General features: G+C 54.8%; 1 protein-coding gene across 34 annotated transcripts in view; it reads right to left on the bottom strand.

Annotated features, from left to right (window-relative positions):
• The window catches only part of PMVK (phosphomevalonate kinase), a 36681-nt gene extending 18429 nt beyond the window's left edge, over window positions 1-18252 (bottom strand). For 10 of the 34 annotated variants that reach the window (XR_012032661.1, XR_012032658.1, XR_012032659.1 and 7 more), the window contains exons 1-6: window positions 18001-18186; window positions 16575-16638; window positions 13799-13951; window positions 11913-12042; window positions 1744-1810; window positions 1382-1569 (exon numbers count right to left, since the gene is read on the bottom strand). Coding sequence is in view for 23 of the 34 variants with exons in the window: in XM_072829710.1 (XP_072685811.1) it covers window positions 1389-1569; window positions 1744-1810; window positions 11913-12042; window positions 13799-13951; window positions 16575-16638; window positions 18001-18095 (690 nt within the window). In the remaining 11 variants the exon portion in view is untranslated. Of the gene's footprint in view, window positions 1-1381; window positions 1570-1743; window positions 1811-2083; window positions 2133-3038; window positions 3082-3104; window positions 3167-10599; window positions 11064-11912; window positions 12043-13798; window positions 13952-14410; window positions 14570-16574; window positions 16639-18000 lie in introns of those variants that run through there. The other 24 variants (XR_012032663.1, XR_012032665.1, XR_012032662.1 and 21 more) reach the window with 11 other exon arrangements.
• Between the last annotated feature and the right edge of the window lie 1668 nt (window positions 18253-19920).

The raw sequence follows: 19920 nt of genomic DNA on the forward strand, positions 1-19920 counted from the left end.
TTGCATTTCTATGCATTAGCAATAAACCCTCAAAAAATTGAAATAAACAGGACAGCCCCGGTGGTGCAGCAGTTTGGCACCGCCTGCAGCCTGGGGTGCGATCCTGGAGACCGGGGATCGAGTCCCACATCGGACTCCCTGCATGGAGCCTACTTCTCTCTTCTTACACAAATTCTCTGAAAATAATCTTTCCTGCCTACCCAGTCTGCCAGGCAAACAGCAGGAAGCCTCAGCAGAACAGCAAAGCATTCTGTCCTTCTGGAATCTGGGACCCCCACCCCCCAGCCCGTGTACCCTGCCGGGGCTCAGCTACCAAAGTGAAGCCTGGGGCAAGTCACTGGTGGGCCTGAGCCTCAGATCCCCCAGTGGCCCCCCTGCCAGTGGGAGAATCAGGTGGGGTCTCTGCTCCTCGGACAGGCTGTCAGGCTCCGGGGTTGGTGAGAGCCGGCTGGGGAACTGGCCCCCCCAGCTGGCGCAGGCAGCACGGGCACAGGACCCTGGGTTCTAGCCGACCCCATGCTCAGCAGGGACAATGGAAGAGACACTGGTGGCAGAAGGGATTGGGGGACTGAGCGAGAGCAGGAGTTCAGGGTCCCCCCCCCCCGGCTCCGCCTTCTGACACATGGCCCCAGCAGCCCCGCTTCCTTTCTCACTCAGGAATCCCACATGGGAGTCACCACCTGAGACTTGCCCTCTCCCACGCCAGGCTCATCCAGAGCAGTAGAACCAGGAAGCCAGCTCTGCCTCCAGCCCTGCCTGTTGCGGGGGGCAGCGGGGGAGGGGTGCCCATCCAGGGCTCCTGCCGCTGTCCTGGGCCCACAAAGTGGCCTGGTTTTATCCCACTGAGGGCACCCAGCCCTGGCCTCCCTCCTCCTTCCATCCCTCTGGTTCAGGCCCTCCCCCAGATTTCCACCACAGACACCCCACTGACGAAGGGAAGGAACAAAGCTTTAGCCATGGAATAAATAGCCAGGGCCAATGGGAAGTCAGTGTGTGGGAGGGGGTGCCCCCATGCCCCATGGGCCCAGCACACTTCCCTGGAAGGATGGCTGTCATCCCTCACCCCCCACCGCCCCCCCCCACCTGCCCACGACCCATGCCAGCACCACCTCCTCCGGGACCTCACTCTTGCCTCCTGGGAAGAGACCTCGTGTGACCTGGCAGGAGCCCAAGCATCCCTCTGTGAGCAGACCACCAGCTTCCCCTCACCCAGACTGCCCTCTGTGCCCCACTCCTGTGGGAGTGGTGTCCTTGCACCAGTCCCAGGGTCTGGCCCCCCTTCTCCCTCTCAGGGACTCAGCTCCTGCCCCTGCCTGCCCTCTCTTGCATCATTAATTTCTCCTCCCCCACAAGACACCTGTCAGCATGTACAGAGGCCCACCTCAGGTTCACAGTCTGGTCCACGTGTATGACAGTGCATCTTGCCCACCTGGCACTGTGCTAGATGCTGGGCATACCGTGAGGGAGCCCAGGCCCAGCTTTGCGGGCTGCAGATGGTGGCAGGGAGCACTGCTGAGCAGAGTGGTGGGGCTGCGGCACTGGACAAAGGGTTCTGTGGGACATCTTGCCCTGGAGAAGGACACAGGAGACAACGTGAGCAGGGAGGGAGATGGCACGGGAGCGTGACCATAAGGTACCCACTGAACAGAACCCTAACCCTTGCAGGGAGATAGCTGCCACCGCCACCAGTGACCCTGAGAAACACGGAGAGAGGAGGGCAAGAGAGGCTCTAGAATGGCTTACCGGGAGCTCAGGTAACAGATGGTTTGCTGAGCAGATCGGGTTCCCACCCATGTCACCAAAGTGAGGCCTGTGGAGACAGATGATGGAAGGAAACCCAGGATGAGCAAACCCCGATGTGCACCTGCCTGGAGCTTGCATGTCCAGCACATACCGTGTGGACCTCCCAAGCTCACTGGATTTTAGAAAACCACAGGTATGACACAGTAGGCAGGCATTCGAGTTCCAAAGTGTGTGGAGAAGCTGCTCTGGGCCCAGGGCCACCAAAGGGCGCAGCGGAGCCCGCTCCAGGGCTGACTCCGGATGGCTGCACACTCCCAGCTCAAGATGGGCCCAGACAGCACATCAGGGGCCGTAGTCAGGACCTCCTCCCAGAGCAGGAGGCAGAAGACCTGCGGGGGGCGAGGGGTGTGAGAGTCAAGGTCAGCCGGACATGCCAAGAGGGTACCAAGGAGTAGAGGCAGGTGTGGGGAGCCAGGCAAGCCCACTCAAGGTTCAGCATCCCAGACTGGCATCAGCCGTCTGCCCTGTGCTCATATCCATTTCTCTATTTCTGTGTTTTCCTTGACTGCTTAGTAGAATTCATTTCCCCACACATGCCCACAGGTTGGGGGCGGGGGAGGGGGGAACACGAAAACTGGAACAGAGGCTTAATTCCAGCCCCACCCCCGTTTCTGGCTGCACGGTCTGGGACCTGGGGGAGACAGTCACAGTCCCTAGACCCCTGCAGGACGAGCAGGTGAGGAGCCGGACCGCCCACTCTGCAGAGACCCTTCACCTTTCCGTGCCCCTGTATCTTCGTTTCAAAATGGGAACAAGGACAGCGCTATCATGAGAATGAAATGAAATCATCCCCATGAGCGCGCGCAGTAAAGTGCAATGCCCGCGTGGCAAAAGCAAGGTGTGAGCTCCCCACTGTGGCGCTAGTGGTGACAGGGCAGGCGCTAAGCACGGATGCTGGAACAGCACCCGGCCCAGGCCTGCAGTCCTCTTCAGGACCGGCCAGCCCCTGCTGCAGGAGCCCCCAGGGACCCATGTGCCGCTGGCTCAGGGCTAGATGTGTCTGCAAATTCACCAGAGCTGTTATGACAAGGAACACTGCTAGCAGACGGCTTCAACGCCCAGATGAACAGAGGCCTCGTGCAAGGCCGGGCCTCCACCTCCCAGGTCCCAGCCCTGACCAACAGCCCTGGACATGCACCGGTCTCTTTGCTCCTCGTCCCCCAGCACACCAGGCGTGTTCCCTCCTGGGAAGTGACCCTGTGCCACCCCCCCTACCCTGGTATGGCTTGATTTACCTGAACAGGACATGCCAGGTGGCCTTGGCCTCCTCAGGGAAGTCTGGAAAAGCCCAGAAAGTAGGTCATGCTCCAAAGCGCTCAAACTGCACGTCCTCTGCCAGCCTCCAGTAGAGGGCACGGGTCTCCTGCTCTCTCGGGGACATGAAGAACAGGAGAAAAGCTCCGGGTGGGAGTCCTGGGACTTTGTCTCAGCATCGCCACCAGTTGTTCTATGACCCTGAGCACACCAGTTCCCCTCCCTTGGCCTCAGCTTCCTCATCAGCAAGTGAAGGATTTGGAGCAAGATCTCAAGGCCCGTCATACTTACATCTGTGACATCGCACACCTTGGTGGCCCCTCGGAAAGCTGCCACACAGACCTAACACAGACCCTTCCACCACCCCTGAAACTGGAAGCCATTTATGCCAGGCAAACAGAGGCTGGCAGCAGGCGTACTTCTCACCTCCTAGGGGGCCCTCATTGCCCTCACCTGGGCTCCTGAGGCACTCAGCTTGGTCTGGATGTGCTCTGGACCCACCTAGAAGGAAAAGGCTAAACCCCTGAGATGTACAGAGGGGCTCATCACTGCACGTGGCTGTCAGGCAGCAGGGCCCTTCCAGGTCCTGGACTGGGCCATGCAGGAAGCAGCCTTTGACCCCCTACAACGAAGGCTGCTCAGCTCCCTGTCACCCGTTCATCAGGTCGCACACGAACATGACAGCAGCCAGCGCCAGTCATGGCTCTGCTGCCCACAGGGATGTCCTGGGCCAAGCACAGAGTCTTCAGGTCCCTCCAGGCAGCCTTGCCCCAACACCAGTGAACAGAAGACCGGGAGGCACAGCCTTGTGTGGCTCCTCACAGGGGTGGCAGCGAGCTCCAGACAGAACAACCCACGAATAGACAAGAAAGCTCTGCCCCCTTGGAGAAGCCCCTTGGTCTGGGCCTCCTTGGACATGCTGTGGGACAAGGAGTGTGACCCGATGGGTGCACGGGACACACACACAGCACATGGACAGTGCGGCAGAGACAGCACAGCACCCGCATGCTGGGAAAGTGGGGGGGGGGTGTGGGGATGACTGTCACAGTAGTATGCTCGCGCCCTCCTGCAAGACTCCATTTGTCCGTGGCCTGCAATCAGCAGCAGGAGTATTTACATCATACAGACGGTTAAGCGCTAAAATTCAGCCACAGGGAATGTTGGCTACTTCAAGGTGGTGAGCTCAGAATGCCACTGTTTCCCAACACTTCCCAAATTCTCCATTTTCACTGAATTTACTAGCACCAGATTCAAAAAGCAGAAAACCATTTCCCGTGTTGCTCATGGAGCAGCAAGGCAGGGAGGAAACGCATTCTAGGGACCCTGGGGAGGTGACAGGTGCAAGCCTGAGCCCCAGGAAGGGCACTCCCAGCAGGAACAGCATACACAAAGGCACAGAGGCATGGATGCTGAAACAACTTTTTAAAACTCCTCTCTGGGGATCCCTGGGTGGCTCAGGGGTTTAGCGCCTGCCTTCAGCCCACGGCGTGATCCTGGAGTTCCAGAATTGAGTCCTACATCGGGCTCTCTGCATGGAGCCTGCTTCTCCCTCTGCCTGTATCTCTGCCTCTCTCTCTCTCATGAATAAATAAAATCTTTAAAATAAATAAATAAATAAAACTCCTCTCTAAAAACTGGCGTGGAGGAAGCTTTTGCGTTGTTACATTACAGGCACCATTTATTCTTGCTGAAAAGTACATGCCTCACCTGGCCCCCTTCACCAGAATTTAGCACCAAATTTCCTTGGCTGTTTCTAAAATCTAAATCCAGGGATCCCTGGGTGGCGCAGCAGTTTAGCGCCTGCCTTTGGCCCAGGGCGCGATCCTGGAGACCTGGGATCGAATCCCACGTCGGGCTCCCGGTGCATGGAGCCTGCTTCTCCCTCTGCCTGTGTCTCTGCCCCTCTCTCTCTCTCTGTGTGTGTGACTATCATAAATAATAAATAAAATTTTTTAAAAAAATAAAAATAAAAAAATAAATAAAATCCAAATCCAGTCGTAGGGGGTGAGAATTCACCATCTAGGATCAGCTCCTCAATGCAGAGAGCCCCCAGACACCTGGTAGAGGCCACACCCCTGAAAAACCTGCTCGGTCACCCAAGGTGACTGCTGGTGGTGGCAGGCACATGGATGTATGAGGCCAATGTCCATCTCATTACTCAGAATCGCTTTATAGGAAACAATGAGCACCAATGTTTTCCTCCTAAGATATATCCACATTCTGCCTTGGATGCCAGAATGTGAATTTCAAAAATGAAGGTGAAACAAAAAAATGTCCACAAGCATCCAGATGGAGAAAGGAGATTACCTGCCAAGGAACAAAACTCAAGGTGGCCTCAGACTTGGCGACATTGACTGTGGCAGACAATGGAACCAGGTCATGATCCCATGCCAGCCAAGGCAGTGTCCAGGTGTACTGGTAACCGGATGTCATCCTGTCATTCATTGGGGCTCAGAAAAGAGATTGACCAGACACTTTTTATAAAAAAAACTATCTGAAGGTACATCAACTGTCTGGAGAGGAATTAAAATACAAAATTCAAAAATGGGGAGGTTTCTCAACTTCCATGAAAGGACCAAAGTGCAGTAAACCAGTTAAATCTTTTAAATAAATTATTATTATAAACATGTTTCAAGGAGTGCCTAGGTGGCAGTCGGTTAAGCCTCTGCCTTAGACTCAGGTCATGATCTCGGGGTCCCAGGATGGAGCCCCATGTGGGGCTCCCTGCTTAGGGGGAGCCTGCCTCTCCCTCTGCCCCTCCCCCCACCGTTCCTCCCGCCACTCATGCACATGCACTCTCTCTCTGAAATGAAAAAAGAAAACTTTAAAAATTAAAATTAAAAAAATAAACATGTTTTAAAATTAGATGTTAACCATTTATGCAAAATTCTAGAACAGGCAAAACTAATCTGTGCTTCCAAGAGGGTGGGACTGACTAGGAAGTGGTGGAAATGTACACCTGAGGTCAGCACATTTCAGACAGGTATCAGGTGGTTTCACCTGGTAGAATATTTTTAAAAAGGGATGCCTGGGTGGCTCAGTGGTTGAGCCTGCCTTTGGCTCAGGATGTGATCCTGGAGTCCCAGGATCGAGTCCCGTGTTGGCCTCCCTGCATGGAGCCTGCCTCTCTCTGTCTCTCATGAATAAATAAATAAAAATATTTTTTTTTAAAAAGTATTAAAAAAAAAAAAAAGGCAGAAACAGACCCAGAAATGTAGGGAACAAGCTGGTGGTTGCAGGGGAGGAGAGGGAGCATCTGGGGGAGACCTGGGGGGAGGGGGCACCTGGCAGGAGGGGACGCCTTGGGGGGGAAGAGGGGGATGGGGGAACCAGGGGTAGGGGGGACCTGGTAGAAGGGGAGATGTGGGGGGAAGGGAGTAGGGGGGTTGGGGAAAGGAGTATCTTCACATTGAATCCTATGGACTTGGTGTCATCTGTCCATGAAGGTCTTGTCTTCCAGCAGCACTTTAGTTTCCAATACGCATGTCTTTTATCAGACTCATTCTGGTTTCACATTTTATTCTTTTGTAATTGCATTATTCCAATTTCTGATTGTTTATTACAAATGAATAGTAATACCGTGGACTCGTATAAAGTGACCTTGTACCCTATCTTGTTAAATTTACCTACCAGCTCTAGCAGCTTTCCTGGAGATTCCACCCGACCTGCCACATAGATGACAGGTCACCTAAGAACAGGCAGTTTTGCTGCTTCCCTCCCAACCCAAATGCCTCTTAGTCCCTCTTTGTCCGGTACCATACAGACTGGAACCTGCATGGGGACATTGCACCCCTCCTCCTCCTCCTCCTCCATGGAGGGGGGAGGGCGCACCCTTGCTCCATGCACAGGTAAGGAAGCATGTACCCCAGAGAAATGAAAGCACAGATCCACACAAAAGTCTGTACATGACTATTCATAGTTGCTTTATTTGTTACCTCCGAACACTGGAAACAACCCAGATGTTCATCAACAGGTGAATGGATCTATTGCAGAATATTCATCCCAATACCAGTAACAAACCAGAATGAACTACTGAAACCTGCCATAATGAGGATGGACCTCAAAATAATTATGCTGAGTGAAAGAAATGAGACAAAAAAAGATATATACTGGATAATGCATTTATGTAAAATTACTGAAAATGCAAAGTGATCTATGGAGGCAGAAAGCAGATCAGTGGTGGCCTGGGGATGAAGGTGACGGGTGGGTATCCACCGTGACCATGGGCATCGTTTTGTCAGTGTATGCAAATGTCAAAACTTATCAACCTGTACGTTTTAAATATGCAGTTACTACATATCAACTATATCTCAATAAAGCTGTTTAGAAATGGCATAAAAATTTTAGGAGAATGTTAATGCCACAAAACATTGTTAAAATAATACACACATGATAGAAGAAACAACTTCATAGCAATGCTGTTATACCATAACCACACAATCAGCAAAGTCTAGCAGGGTGTGGAGAATGCCTCGAAATAAAAGCAGCAAAAGCCACTGGGTATTATGCTATGTTGGCAAATTGAATTTAAATTTTAAAAATTATAAAATTAACAAAATTTCTAAAAAGCAGCTAAAGCCCTCATCATCACAGAATCAACAGTTGGAGTTATTCTTGATTTTGATACTTAGACAAAGAGCAGATTTTTTAAGTACAGAAGAACTTCAACTACAGCAGAAGTGACTCTGGTTAGCCACTGGGACCCCCCATTTTTGGAGGCATCACTGCCAAACTGTCAGAGGCTTTCCAAATCCCCGGAGCCAGGAGCCAGGTGAGCAGGGCTCCTGGGGATGGGGAAGAGGGATGTGTCAGGCCCAGCAGCCCCTCCTCCTCTTCTCTGCTCCATCCCTGCCTCCTTCACTGTGCACTGGTGGTCACCCAGCAATCCCACCACTAGGCACGCATCTTTAGGAGAGGAAAGCAAGACGACAAGGACACAGTCGCATCCCCACACTCACTGCAGCCAAGACATGGAAACAGCAAAACATCCACACACAGACAGATAAATAAAATGTGGTTCATTCACACACATACCCCCATCACACCCTGGCATGCACACATGACAACTATGTGTGGTGACAGGGATAACCAACCTTATTTTGTGCTGATTTCACAGGACATATGTGCCTCAAATCACTGTACACTTGCACAGTGTTATGTGTGGATCCCATCTTATCAAGCTGGGAAGAAGGAAGAACATGAGCGATCCCTCAACAGGCTCACTCATCCTGAGCTCTGAGCTCAGGCATGGGCAGGGATGGCCACTCTCTGGTCCAAGGAGACACTTGCTGGGGAAGGGGCCAAGACACAGGGCTCCCGGGCACACCTACGGGCCCCATGCTGGTTCTGCCACCTCTGGAGTACCCATAGGCCCTCAGGTTGTCCCCGGGTCAGTGCGAATGAGAACACCCACTGCCATGTGGCAAACATGAACCCTGAAAACATGGGGCTTGAACTACCACCGGGGCTGTGGTTGCTGGACCAGCACGTGAGGGCTCCAAGTCCAATCAATACTTTCTGACCCATTCTTTGTTTTATTAATTCTTAAAGTCCTTTAGGGAGCGCCTGGGTGGCTCAGTGGGTGAAGCACTGCCTTCAGCTCAGGTTGTGATCCTGGGGTCCTGGGATCACAGCCCCAGGTCTGAGGTTGGGGGTGGAGGTGGTCCCTGCTCAGCAGGGAGTCTGCTTTTCCCTTTCCTTCCCTAGGAGCTCCTTCTCTCTAACAAATAAAACCCATAAATAAATAAATAAATAAATAAATAGCTTTAATTTTTAAATAGAATATATATTTAAAGCATATCATGTGGTATCTGGGGCCTGACAGGCACTTAGTAATGGTCACTCATTCCTGCTGTCACCAGGCCAGGCAGTGGGGACACCAGGTGAGGACACAGGCTCAATCCTCAGGAGCTGTTACTCTATGGGACAGACAGACATGTACCGCAAGGTACCAGGGAACCTGAAGGCCATGCCAAGGGACACCTTGGACCTTCAAGAGAAGGCTGGGGGCAGCCTGGGTGGCTCAGCAGTTTGGCACCGCCTTCGGCCCGGGGCATGATCCTGGAGACCTGGGATCGAGTCCCACATCGGGCTCCCTGGATGGAGCCTGCTTCTCCCTCTGCCTGTGTCTCTGCCTCTCTCTCTGTGTCTCTCATGAATAAATAAATAAAATCTTAAAAAAAAAAAAAAAAGAGAGAGAGAGAGAGAGAAGGCTGGGACTTCATAACACCCCAGGGCTGGCATATACAGGTGAGTACCGCCCACGCACCCCCCAGGCACAGCCACTGCTGCATGGAAACCACACCCCTGGAGCTGGACCCGCTGCACCTGCCTCTGAACAGTGCCATCACGGAAATGACCAAAATCACTGGGGCCACGTCTGGTGATCACAGCGGTAAACTCTTTAGGTCACAACGTGGATCGAGTGGAAAGCAGTCGGGGTCAGGGCAGGGGTGGCTCATGACCTCTGCCAGCACCACTGAGAGGAGCCCCTAAGAGCTGAGTCTCCATGTGGAACAAGCCCCAGGAGCATCCAAGCTGGTGCCAGCTCAGCACCAGATGGGCAACAGAGCCTCCTGGGGCATGAGAATCGCATCCTGCAGACCATGATTATGCACACATCAACATGCGTATGAGCATGCCCTCTCCCAGCACCCACTGAGCCAGCACACCTCTGGGAGCCACGGTCACAACTGCCAGACAGACACAGCCAGCCATCAGGGAGTTCACCTTCCAGGGAGAAATAGAAGTGGACAGGGAGGAGCCCATGGTGCCGGGCGCCCACAAGAGCCAGGGAGGAGGTCTGGGCGGGAACATCACAGGTCAGTTAGCAGGGACAGAGGAGTGAGGAAGAAGAGGGCAGAGAGCTGAGTGCTCAGCGAGGTCTGGGACAGTCAGGAGTCAGGTGGCACCAACACACCCTCTAATCCTGAGCAGGTGGCCTTCCCTTTCTGAGCTCTTGGCACCTGCTAAGTGCAGATGAAAGGACTCTCCTCAGGAAGCCAGGGTGACGCAGCTAGTCAAGCGACCGACTCTTGGTTTCCACTCAGGTCATGATCTCAGGGTCATGACATTGAGCCCTGTGTTGGACTTGGCACCCAGCACGGAGTCTGCTTGAGATTCTCTCTCTCTTCCTCTGCCCCTCACCACATTCGCTCTCTAAAATAAAAATTTTTTTAAAACAATAAAATAAAATAAATAAAAGGGATCAAATCCAAAGCCCCCTATGGGAACACTGAGGCTGGATGCACTAATATGATCTGCCCAGGGCCACACAATGGCTATGAGGAGTCCATTGATCTCTAGGTCCCTGGCGTCTATGATAACTCGGTCCCTCTGGGTACTTGCTGGTGGCACTCTCTGTGGAACACAGAGCCTCTGGTGGTGGAGCCCTCCAAGAAGACGAGACTCTCAGACCCCCATTCTGCCTCCCACACAGACCCTTTGCCTGCATGGCCCAAGCCCAGGTGGAGACAGCCCCGGCCCTTCTGAACGCACGCTGGCTATGCTGGCATCCGGGAAATGAGAGACCAGCTCTGAGCGTGTGCTCCAAGGTGGTTTATTAGTACACAAAGGAGCCCTGGGCTGAGCACATCCAGACAGGGAAGCCAGGCTGCACAGGCTCACAGGCCTGGCACCATGGACAAAGGTCAAGCACAGCCAGTTCACCCCCCCTTTTGCCCTCCAGTCTCCTCCTAAAGAGGCGGGACTGTTCTCTGTACAAAGAAATGAGGTCCCTGGGGGTGTCTTGACTTGTCTGATGTCTGCCGGGCCCCCAGAAACCTAGACCCAGGCCCTCTGTCTTTCCCCCGCCTTAGAGACCAAAGCCCAGCAGAGGCAGGGCGGCCCCAGTGCTCACAGGACCTGGAGCTACAGTCTGGAGCGGACAAACACTACCAGCTTCTCCAACTGCTCTTCCAGGCGCTGCTCATCCCCATGGTTCTCAATGACCCAGTCAAAGGCCCCAAAGTTGTCCAGACCACACTCGGACTCAGCATCGTCCACCCCTGTACAGGAAGTATGGGAAGGTCAGGGCCCGTCCATCTGGGCAGACACTGGGCATGGAGGCCTGCTGGCCCCACATGAGCTTGCCCCCTTTGCCTCCAGAGAGCCACCTGAGACCCCCCCAGAGTGTCTACTGACTTTGCTCTTCCTTGGCCACTGGCTACAGAGAGTGGTTGGCTCTTTGGAAACCACAGAGAACCCAGCAGGGCCACCTATCTCCATTTTATGTGAAGCTGGGGTGTGGACTCCATGCCCACATCTCTGACTCAATCCTCTGGGGATACAGCATGAGCTATTCCACCCGCCTGTCTGCGGAGCAGGTTCACTGACCGTAGGGTGAGATCATTCGCCCTGCAGCAAATCCCGAGGGGACAGCAGCTGGACAGAGGGGTGCCTGCTGGACCTGTACTTCCCCAGGTCCCAGGACCTCAGGCATGAGAGAAGCCATGGGGCAGGTCCCAGGCTTGCACCACGGATGCTGCACACAGTCATTCTGTTCATCAAACAGGCCTGCCCTCTGACCCACCAGGCTGGCAAGCAGAGGTGAAGGACCCAGGGGTAGGTCCCATCAGCCTAGAGAGGATAGCCCAGGGAAGGGCCCCAGGCCAAGGTCATAGAGCTGTGAGCCCCAAGGACACCCACCCCCATCCCACTCGTCTCTGATGTGGGGGCAGTCCGGAGCCCCTGGCCGCAAATTCCCTTCTATAACCCCTCGCTCACTGCCCCAGAGCCAGCTAGGAAAAGAATAGAAGAATAGAAGACTTGAAGCGTGGGAGTGGGTGGCCTTGGTCTACCATCGGGTGGCCGGCCCAAGTGCCAAGCCTCAAGGACAAAGGCCACGCCTAGCTCACCTGTGGTGAACACCCAGCCCCGCTGCTGTCGGCTCTGCTCCGAGGCTACCACACGGACGGTCTGTGTCAGAGCCCCATAGGCCTCCCGGAACCACTGGATGTCCGACACCCTCCGTGTGTCACTCACCAGCTGCAGGGGAGAGACACAGGCAGGTGACCAATAGGACACAGTGCTGGGGGACAGGGTGACCCCAGGTGGCAGGAGACCCGGCCCCACTCCAAATAAGCAGGGACACAGGCACAGGATTGGGAGGGGCTACAGAACCCAGACAGGTGTCACCCCTTCCCCACTTTCACCCACTGTCCCTGCCCCTTGCAGGCAGCCCACTTGGCCCACACATTCTCCGCCATAGACATGCCATGTTCTGGGGTCACTGCTGAGCTGAAGAGGTCGCAGGATCTGGGGTCAGATCAGCAGGTCCAACATAATTACTTTACAGATGAACAAACCGAGGCCCGAAACAAAGATGCTCTAACTGGTCCCTGCTCCCCAGCGCTTTTTAAAATTTAAGTCTGATTTTGGGATCCCTGGGTGGCGCAGCGGTTTGGCGCCTGCCTTTGGCCCAGGGCGCGATCCTGGAGACCCGGGATCAAATCCCACGTCGGGCTCCCGGTGCATGGAGCCTGCTTCTCCCTCTGCCTATGTCTCTGCCTCTCTCTCTCTCTCTCTGTGACTATCATAAATAAATAAAAATTAAAAAAAAAAAAAGTCTGATTTTGTCAGGTCACTGCCCTAAACTTCTCAAAGGCCTCCCATTATTCTAAGACAACCCAAAGCCCACCCCTAGTTTACAAGGTCCTGCATGATCTAGCACCTACTTCCTACCAGATTCCCACGTTCACTCCCCATCAGCCAGCTGGCCTTCTCAGGGACAGGCACAGGCTAGGCTCTCTGATTGGGTGCCATCTCCTCTGGTGTTCCTCCTAAGGGAGGCCTTCCCTCCCACCCCAACCCCTTCCTGTCTCTGTGCAGCCCCTGCAGCCTGTGCAGATCCCACCATGTCCCCGCATCCCCTTCGCCTCCGGGAAGACCGGCGCCCTAGCCTCTGCTTTCTCTCCTGTGCCTTCCCCCGCCCCCACCCCGCAGCCATGTCTGTCCCCTCCAATGAGCTGGCCTGCTAGCAACAGCCTCTCCTCTTGCACAGACACAGTTGGTCCTGATACCCACACCAGATAGCACCCCCGCCCTCCCCAGAGCCCTTGTCTGTTTTGCAACTTGGTAGTGATCCCCACCCATAAGCTATTTGTTTAGGGCCTAATTCCCTCCAGCCAGTTATAATGTAATCACCCTGATTACAATGTTTGCACTGGGGTGCGCCCAAATCACTGGGAGCCAGGCCAGGTGCAAGGAGAGAACACCAGCTGCCTTGAGGAGGTAGGAGAGGAGTAGGTGCCATGGGAGCAAAAGACAGCAACCATCACTTAGAGCTCGGGTATCAGGGAAGGCTTCCTTGTGGAGGCACCACGTAAGTAAGCCAGGCAGGCTGGAGTGCACCCAGTAGAGGGAGAGAAGGGACATCTCCGGCAGGCGGAACACGCAGGCCAGCCCTGACTCCAGAAGGAGCGTAACTTGGGGCACAGAGAGGAGGCTGATGTTGCTACAGCCTGAGGACTAGGGAGGCCAACGGGGCAGCAGGACCAGATTGTTCAGGCCTAGAGGTTTGCGCTAAGCATTTCAATGTGGTCCAACAGAACAAGGGACAAAGGTGCTCCATGGAGGAGTAACCTGTCTTGTTCTTCAAAGGTCGTTCTGGCTACCTGTAGTGAAGGGACCACAGGGGCGGAGAGCCAACACCCTGGCCAGAGCAGGAGACGTCGGTGAGATTCAGCAGGACAGGAAGGCAGTGGAGATGTGGATGGAGAGAGCTGCCACAGAGCCCACTCACCCAGACAGGCTGGAAGACACCCTCTACAACCTTCCTGCAGAAGAAGCCGGGGTCGGCCTGGCGCTTCTCCTCCCCCCAGCGGATCATATCCCTCCGAAAGGCCTCCTTGTAGGCGCTGGCATCCAGGAGTCTCTGGAAATCCAGGTCGTGCTCCTGCCCAAAGCACACAGAGTCTGCACCGCCAGCAGCCAACCTCGGTTCTCTCCTGAAACAGAAGGCCTTCTCCGCCCCCACCCATCCCATCCCCAGGGCAGGGGGTCCCAATGCAAGGACCAAGAGGCTGCCACCAGGACCATGTCTGTAGGGAAACGGGGCTAGAAACTAAAAAAATCCCAAATGGCAGGAGATGGAAGAAAAGACTGGGGTAATCCAGAAATTGCTTCGGTTTGTCTTGAAAATGTGTGATGTGGTTTTTCTCCTTTGCAACAGCCTTACCTTCCCAATTATTTCTGGCTTAAACTAATCCTGAAATTAGTTTGCATCCCCTGGGCACAGGCTTAGCCTTTAACCAAAGTGGGAAACCTAAAAGCAGGGCAGGCTGTGTCCTCCCCAACCCCCCGGGCATCATCTGTCCCAGGCTCCCCCCACCCCCCACCCCTAAGTCCCTGGCACCTCTGGAAACAGAATCACTCCATCCATCTGGACACAAGGGACTGCTCAGACCACCCTGGCTGGCCTTCCCTCCACCAGGGACACTGACTGCAAGACAGACCCTCGACGGGAACCCCAGGGCAAGAAGGGGGCAGGTTCCAGCTCCTCTACTAATTCACTGCAGGTAGACCTTCTTGGACTGCTTCTTCATCTGCAAACTGAAGGGCCAGACCACACAGGTCAAGTCACCTTCCTGTGCCCTGCTCCTAGGGTGAGGCCAGCAGCCACTTCGTTTATAGACTAGTTTCCACCTACTCTTAACACAGATGAAAAGCAGCCACCAGGAGCATTACGTTCTGCTTTTCAATTATATTTCCCATCATGATTTTTTGTTTTTGGTGGGGTTTTTTTTTTTTTTAAGATTTTATTTATTTATTAATGAGAGACACACAGAGAGAGAGAGAGAGAGAACGGCAGAGACACAGGCAGAGGGAGAAGCAGGCTCCATGCAGGGAGCCTGACGCGGGACTCGATTCCAGGTCTCCAGGATCAGGCCTTGGACTGAAGGCAGCACTAAACCACTGAGCCACCCAGGCTGCCAGATGTTTTGTTTTGTTTTTTTAAATAGGCTCCACACCCAATGTGGGGCTTGAACTCACAACCCTGACATCAAGAGTTGCAGGCTCTATCCACTAAGCCAGCCAGGCATCCAGGATTTGTTTTTGAAATGGGAGTGAGAGATGTAGTGGTAGGCTGGCCTATCAGAGTTACCTATTGAGGTTTTAAAAATGCAAACTCCTGGGGCGTCTGGGTGGCTCAGGTCATGATCCTGGGATCCAGGGATGGAGCCCCATGTTGGGCTCCCTACTCAGTGAGGAGTCCGCTTCTCCCTCTCCCTCTGCCCCCCACCATCCACTTGTGTGCATTCTCTCCCTCTTACTCTATCTCAAATAAATTTTAAAAATCTTTGAAACAAAAAATGCAAACTCCTACCCAACTCCCACACCAGCCTGGCTCATCAGTTTGGAGTGGGGGCTGATCTAGGAATTCTGCAGGTAGATCAGAGATTTTCTAACTGCTCCTTGGAGCCCTGGGGTTCTTGGAAGGACCCAGGCCCCCATGGGTAGGCTGAGCATCCCCCCTCCACCCCTCCTTCCATCAGAGTCCCTCCCAGTCTGTCTACTGGATACAAGGAACTTCTCCATCCAACTTCACTGGGGAAACGTTCCTACTAAAAAATTTTTTAAATGGCTGCACCTGTTATCCCCAGGACCGGCCCCGGCTGCCATGCTACAAATGGGTTTAGCTGGTGGGAGAAGACTGAATGGTATAGCGGCATACTGCCCATGGATATGGGACTGATGCATGGAAGGGGGAAGACAAATTCATTCTGTGTGGCCCCAGAAGGCCAGACCCAGGCCAACTGACCAAGGGGCCATGAGCACAGGTACGCGAACCGATGCACCCAGAAGCAAGGACAGAAATGTAAGCAATGAATGCTCCACACAGTATGGGAAGCTGGTCTCACCCTCCAGGCTCTCTATATGAAAGCCAGGGCTTTAAGAGGTCCCGTTTATTTTTCTATAATCCTTTTTTTAAATCTGCATGGTTCAAAATTCAAAAGATACATATTGTTGACAGTGAAAAAGCTCTCTCCCACCACTGCTCCCTGGAGGCATCCAAGGACACAGTCCTGCTATCCTGCCCTGGCTTCACACATCCCGAGGACCAGGAATAGTGAACACCATGCCAGTACCCCCACAAATTCTTACTATGTGGCTGAATAGATAAGCAAATATATTTACAGTTTTTCTCCATTTTTATACAAATGTAGCATTCCATATGCACCCTTCTACATCTTGCTTTTTCCACTTAACAACGTACACTGACAACCCAAGCGATTACATTTCTAAAGGAAGAATTCCAGACTGTTACTAATAACTTGGCCTCAGAGCTGACAACTCACATCTACACCCTTTCCTGGACATGATTTCTTGTACACACTCTAGGGGAGTGGCCTGAAGTGAGTGATGACAATGGGAAACCAGCTTAGGGTGAAAATGCCCCCCAAAGGTGGAGCCACAGAATATGGAGAGCTGTCCACCCCCTGCCAACAGTGGTCGTAAAGACCCTGCAGCCTGTAAGCTGGCTCCTCACCCACCAGATGCACCAGAGCACCACCTACCTTAGCATACTGTTCCTTGAGTGGACCAGAGAGCCGGAGGACAGCACAGACATCGGCGCCAAGTCTACACGACAGGGAGAGCCAAACCCACTTAGCCCAGTTTTCACGACCCTGGTTGACATACAGGGAACTGAAGTCCCCTTTCTTTCTTTTTTTTTTTCCTTTCCTAGGTTCCATGCCTCCCACAAGCCTTGAACTCATGATCCTGAGATGAAGTCAGAATCCCAGGCGCTAATGACTGAACCAGCCAGGCACCCCAATGAAGTCCTGCCTCTGCTAGGGGTATCCATGGAACTTCATCACACTCATCCTTCCTGATTCTAATTCCTCACCTAGAAAGTGGGGAGAGTACTTTCTGTCCTCTCTCCTACAAGATTATTACAAAACTGGAATGTGAAAGACTCCTGAAATCAACAAGTAAAACCAATAAAATTACGATTACAGTAGTGCACGTCCGTCCCAGACCATGTTCTGGACGGAGTAGTTACTGCTGGGCCCCTGGACTAAACCTCTCACAGCCAGAGCATCTGGGTCTCAATGGACATGATCATCACACATAAATCATCCATCTGTTCCCCTGTTCAGTGTAGCCCAGCCACAGGTGGAGTGCTGCATGTAAACGTGGGTAACACAGTCCTAAGACACAGGGCTCCTGCCCTGCCTTTGAGATGCTCCCAGATGCTCCTCAATCCTGACTCATGAGACAGGCACTCCACCATTCAGACAAGAACCGGAGGTTGAGAACTGACGCTCACAAAACAACACTGCAGGTATTGACGCCAATTCGGGTAAAATGCAAATAACAGCCACCGTTTAGCTCCTGTATCTTTACTAGGCAAGAACTGTTCTAAGCTCTTAAGGTGCATAACTCCTGCAATCCCTACAAGCAGCCTATCATTCCCCTAATTTCACAGATGACAAAACTGAGATGCCCTTGGGTAAGAATCTTGCGCAAGATCAAAAACGAGTAGGTGGGGGAGTCAGGCTGACCCCAGGTGCAACTGCACGGGCCGTGCCTCTGGCCACTATCTGGCTCCCGTGTTTCGGGGCACAAGGTGGCGGGTCCCTTGGGTGAGTTCGGGGAGACCTCAGCCTGGGCCGCCCAGCTCGTCGAGCCCCTCGCCCCGGCCCGGAAGAGCTACTCCCCCCACAGCACCTCGCTGAGGCCAGGGACAGGGCGGAGTAGGGCGCAGCGGACTCACTTCGGGGAGCCAGACAAAAGCGGAATCTGGTTTCCTCAACTGAAAAGGCGCTCCTGCCCAGCCCCCTACCCGGCGCCCGGCGAGGGAGCTCTGGGACCCGGTGGGCTCCCGGCCGGCACGTCCCTCCCCGCCTCCTCCCCCGAAGTCGGCCGCCCCGCAGCAGTCTGCGCTCCGGACGCCCGCCGGCGCCACCCCGAGCCGCGCGCGCCCCGCCCCGCGGACACCTGCTCCGCAGCGCCTCGGCCACGAAGTCCTTCCCGGACTTCCTCTTCCCGCTGACCAGCAGCACCAGGCACGGGGCGCCTCCCCGCGGGGCCATGCGTCAGCCACCCAGCGGCAGACCCCACTCCCGCCCGCGTCGGCGCTGCGACCACACCCGCGCAGCCGCAGAAGGGCCCTCCGCGGCCACGCCCGCCGCCTCCGCACGCCGACGGGAGACGTGGCTCCGCCCGGGGGTCGCTGCCCAAGGCAGCGGGCAGGGAACGGCCCGGCCCCGCCCAGAGCCTGACGTCACCAGGACAGAACCATTCTCCTTCTGGGGGGGTGACGTCTTGAAATGCCCCGAGGTGAGCCTCACGCTGCGTGCCCCCAACCCTGCAAACATTAGGGGGACCACGCTGAATAGGTCTTCAAGCCTGCCCCGCCGTGTGCGCACTGAAGCGCACGTGCTCAAGCGACGCCGTCCGCGCCCCGCGGTGAACGTGGGTCCTCCCGGAGGGGGCGTGTCTATGACGTCACGAGGGGAGGGGCCGTCGCGCTGGCGTCTTCGGAGGGCGCTGGAGGGGCTCGGGAGCCGACGTCCCGGATTGCTGGGTGTTTCCCAGCAGGTGCGTGGCCTGTCCGCTCCCCGCCACCCCGCAGCTGGGACGCGCCGGCCCAGGGCGAGGAGTACGTTGTCCTTGGCGGGGACTCGCTGGCCTGCATGTCTGAGCTTACCTGTGAGGAGCTTGTTAGCTGTTTCTGCGGGCCGCGTGCAAGAGAAGGACACCTGCTGCGGAGGAGTGCAACTCCCAAGCGTCGGAGGCCTGGGGAGCTCGGGCAGGGCACGGCACGGCCCGGGTGCGAAATGAACCTACTCCGGAAGGCCCCTACAGTCTGTCACCTGTGCGCAGCGGGGCTTGAACCCGCTCGAATGCTTCCCGGGACCTTCAGCGCGCCCCTCCGGGTGCATCGCTGACAACAACCGGGTCACAGGGCTGCGGGGAGAAGAGAGTAAGAGAAGTACAAGGTGTACGGTGGGAACACTGTGAATCCTCCAGCATCGTCCAAACGTGCAGTTGTCTATTCTGAGCACTCTGTGGTTTGAATTTCAGCACAGCTGCAGTAACCGTTTCCTTGGACTCCCAAGGAGAGCTCAGATCCCCCCTCCTGTCACTCGAAAGGACCCCCACCCCGCCCCTTCACTTGACCTCCTGGAATTCCCAACTGATGATCAGAGATATCCTCCTGCTCCCTGCCTTAGCTGAATCCCACTGTCCCCTACGGCCCCCTCACATGGAGGGACACCAGCCCTCACACCTTAGCACACACCTTGTGTCTGTGGCCTCCCTCCTTCCATTCTTCCCCCTGGAAATCCCTGGCTCCTGCAAGGCTCCTCACCACCTGGCTGGGTGGCCTTTCCCCTTTTCGGTGCTTACAGGTAGCAATCCCAAGGCTCATTCTCATGCACCACAGCTTAGCCACTGGCTCCTGTCCACTCTCAGTGGCCTCATTGACCTCATGGTGATTGCTCCATCCTTTGGTCTCAGACGGCCAAAGGGTTTTTCGTCCTCCTCCACAGATACCAGCTCCTATGAGGATACCTGAACCTTGTCACCTGAAGCCATTCGACCTGCTCTCCAAGGCCACTTGCTTACATACTCCCCAGAGCCATGCTTCCCTCGCAGGGACTCCTCATACTCTGAGACAGTTTGAGCCTGCAGAGGACCAGGCCACACAGCCCTGCAGAGCCTAGAAGAGGGAGGAGGTGGGCCTTGTCAGTGCCCCTCCAGCCCTGCCCAGGCAGAGGGAGCCCTGAGCAGAGATACCAAGGTCTGCCCCTCCCAGGCAAGCCTGACCCATAGATATTTGAACCAGATGCCATCCTGGCTCAGTGACACCGCCAGTTACCCTTACTTCAGCTCCTTGCTCTGTTCCAGCTTCTC

Source organism: Canis lupus, chromosome 6 (assembly GCF_048164855.1).
Source record: "Canis lupus baileyi chromosome 6, mCanLup2.hap1, whole genome shotgun sequence".
In the NCBI taxonomy this organism is placed as follows: Eukaryota; Metazoa; Chordata; class Mammalia; order Carnivora; family Canidae; genus Canis; species Canis lupus.